Source organism: Sciurus vulgaris (genome assembly GCF_902686455.1).
Source record: "Sciurus vulgaris genome assembly, chromosome: 5".
Taxonomy (NCBI): Eukaryota; Metazoa; Chordata; class Mammalia; order Rodentia; family Sciuridae; genus Sciurus; species Sciurus vulgaris.
In genome coordinates this window covers 78,971,325-78,973,522 of record NC_136465.1, presented here as the reverse complement: position 1 = coordinate 78,973,522, position 2,198 = coordinate 78,971,325, and the positions used below count along the sequence as shown (strand labels likewise).

The 2,198-nt window shown below is 35.9% G+C and overlaps 1 protein-coding gene across 1 annotated transcript; it reads left to right on the top strand.

The window, feature by feature from the left end:
• Positions 1-475: 475 nt before the first annotated feature.
• On the top strand, positions 476-1,384 carry LOC306661223 (taste receptor type 2 member 8-like; the record flags this gene model as incomplete). The annotated part of the gene is made up of 1 exon (XM_079140070.1): positions 476-1,384. One exon carries the CDS (start codon positions 476-478, stop codon positions 1,382-1,384), a length of 909 nt encoding a protein of 302 aa, XP_078996196.1.
• Positions 1,385-2,198: the final 814 nt, after the last annotated feature.

The following is a 2,198-nucleotide window of genomic DNA, read 5'->3' as shown; positions in this document are numbered from 1 at the left end:
GTTGAAAATGAAGCTTCATTTACACATTTTTATTCTTAGTAAACACTTATGGGTTTTGTTATTTTTAATGACTCTACCTCAAAATTTAACCTGACAGGTTCAAATATGCAGAACCTATTACAAGAAGCCTATTGCAAATTCATGAAATAAAGTCTGAATTTGTGTGAGAGTAGTTTCAATTAAATTCTTCAGGTATCACTCACTAAAAGTAATAATTATAATCTTCCCAGGCTACAGAAAACTACACAAGACATTTGTTTGGAGTGGTCTATTGGTTTAGTCTTCATGAATGTAAAAATCATCCTATTTCAGGTTAGATCTCGGAGCTCCAGGAAGAATACCAAAGTCAGAATAATGACAGATGAAAACATTACAAGACATGCTTTGAAGGATTTATTAATCATGTTCTAACTCATCATCTGTAAATTATTCCATTTGCAGTGATATTGGAGATCAGGGTGTTCTCTCTACAAACATGTTCAGTAACAAAGATATCTTTACAATTGTGATCACTGCAGAATGCATAATAGGAATGTTGGGCAATGGATACATTGGACTAGTCAACTGGATTGACTGGATTAAGAAGAAGAAGATCTCCTCAATTGACTATGTCCTCACCAGTTTAGCTATCTCGAGAATGTGTTTGATCGCTACTGTAGTACTACATGGGATTTTGATAACACTATACCCAGATGTGTTTGAAAATCTGAAAATACAAACAGCTGTGCGTATCTTCTGGATATTCTTTAACCACTTAAGCATGTGGTTTGCCACCTGCCTGAATGTCTTCTATTGCCTCAAGATAGCCAATTTCTCCCACCCACTTTTTCTCTGGCTGAAGTGGAGAACTGATAGAGTGGTTCACTGGATCCTGCTAGGATGCTTTGCCATCTCCTTTTTGGTTGGCATTATACTAGCACCAATAGTGAGTTATGGTTATAGGTTTCATAATCTTATCAAAGATTCAAAAAACATCACTGAAATGTTCCATGTGAGTAAAATTCAATACTTTGAGCCAATGACTTTATTTAACCTGTTTGCTATGGTACCATTTATTTTTTCACTAATCTCATTTTTCATCTTAATAATATCCCTGAGGAGACATATTAATCAAATGAAACTGAATTCTAATGGTGGTAGAGACCCCAACACACAGGCTCATGTGAAAGCCATGAAAATTGTAACTTCATTTCTCTTCTTCTTTTTTATTTACTGTGTGTTTTGTCTTTTAGTGACCTTTAGCTATCTTATAGCAGAACAAAAGTTAGCTATGATGGTTGGAGAGATTGTAGCAATTCTCTATCCATCAGGACACTCAGTTATTTTAATTTTTGGAAATAATAAACTGAGGAAGCCCTCTTTCAGGATGCCAACTTGTAGGTAGCCTGCATGATGGGATATTTTAGATTTATAAATGGATTTTAAAAGCAGATCTTAGAAAACTTTCTCTCAGCAAAGGAAACTATCAGCAATGTGAAGAGAGAGCCTACAGAGTGGGAGAATATCTTTGCCAATCATACTTCAGATAGAGCACTAATTTCCAGAATATATAAAGAACTCGAAAAGCTCTACACCAGAAATACAAATAATCCAATCAACAAATGGGCTAAGGAAATGAACAGACACTTCACAGAAGAAGATCTACAAGCAATCAACAGATATATGAGAAAATGTTCAACATCTCTAGTAATAAGAGAAATGCAAATCAAAACTACCCTAAGATTCCATCTCACCCCAATTAGAATGGCGATTATCAAGAATACAAGCAACAATAGGTGTTGGCGAGTATGTGGGGGAAAAGGGACATATACATTGCTGGTGGGGTTGCAAATTAGTGCAGCCACTCCAGAAAGCAGTATGGAGATTCCTCAGAAAACTTGGAATGGAACCACCATTTGACCCAGCTATCCCACTCCTTGGCCTATACCCAAACAACTTAAAATCAGCATACTACAGAGATACAGCCACATCAATGTTCATAACTGCTCAATTCACCATAGCCAGATTGTGGAACCAACCTAGATGTACTTCAATTGATGAATGGATAAAGAAACTGTGGCATATATATGCAATGGAATATTACTCAGCCACAAAGAATAATAAAATTATGGCATTTGCATGCAAATGGATGCAAATGGAGAATATCATGCTAAGTGAGATAAGCCAATCTCAAAAAACCAAAAGACAAATGATCTCGC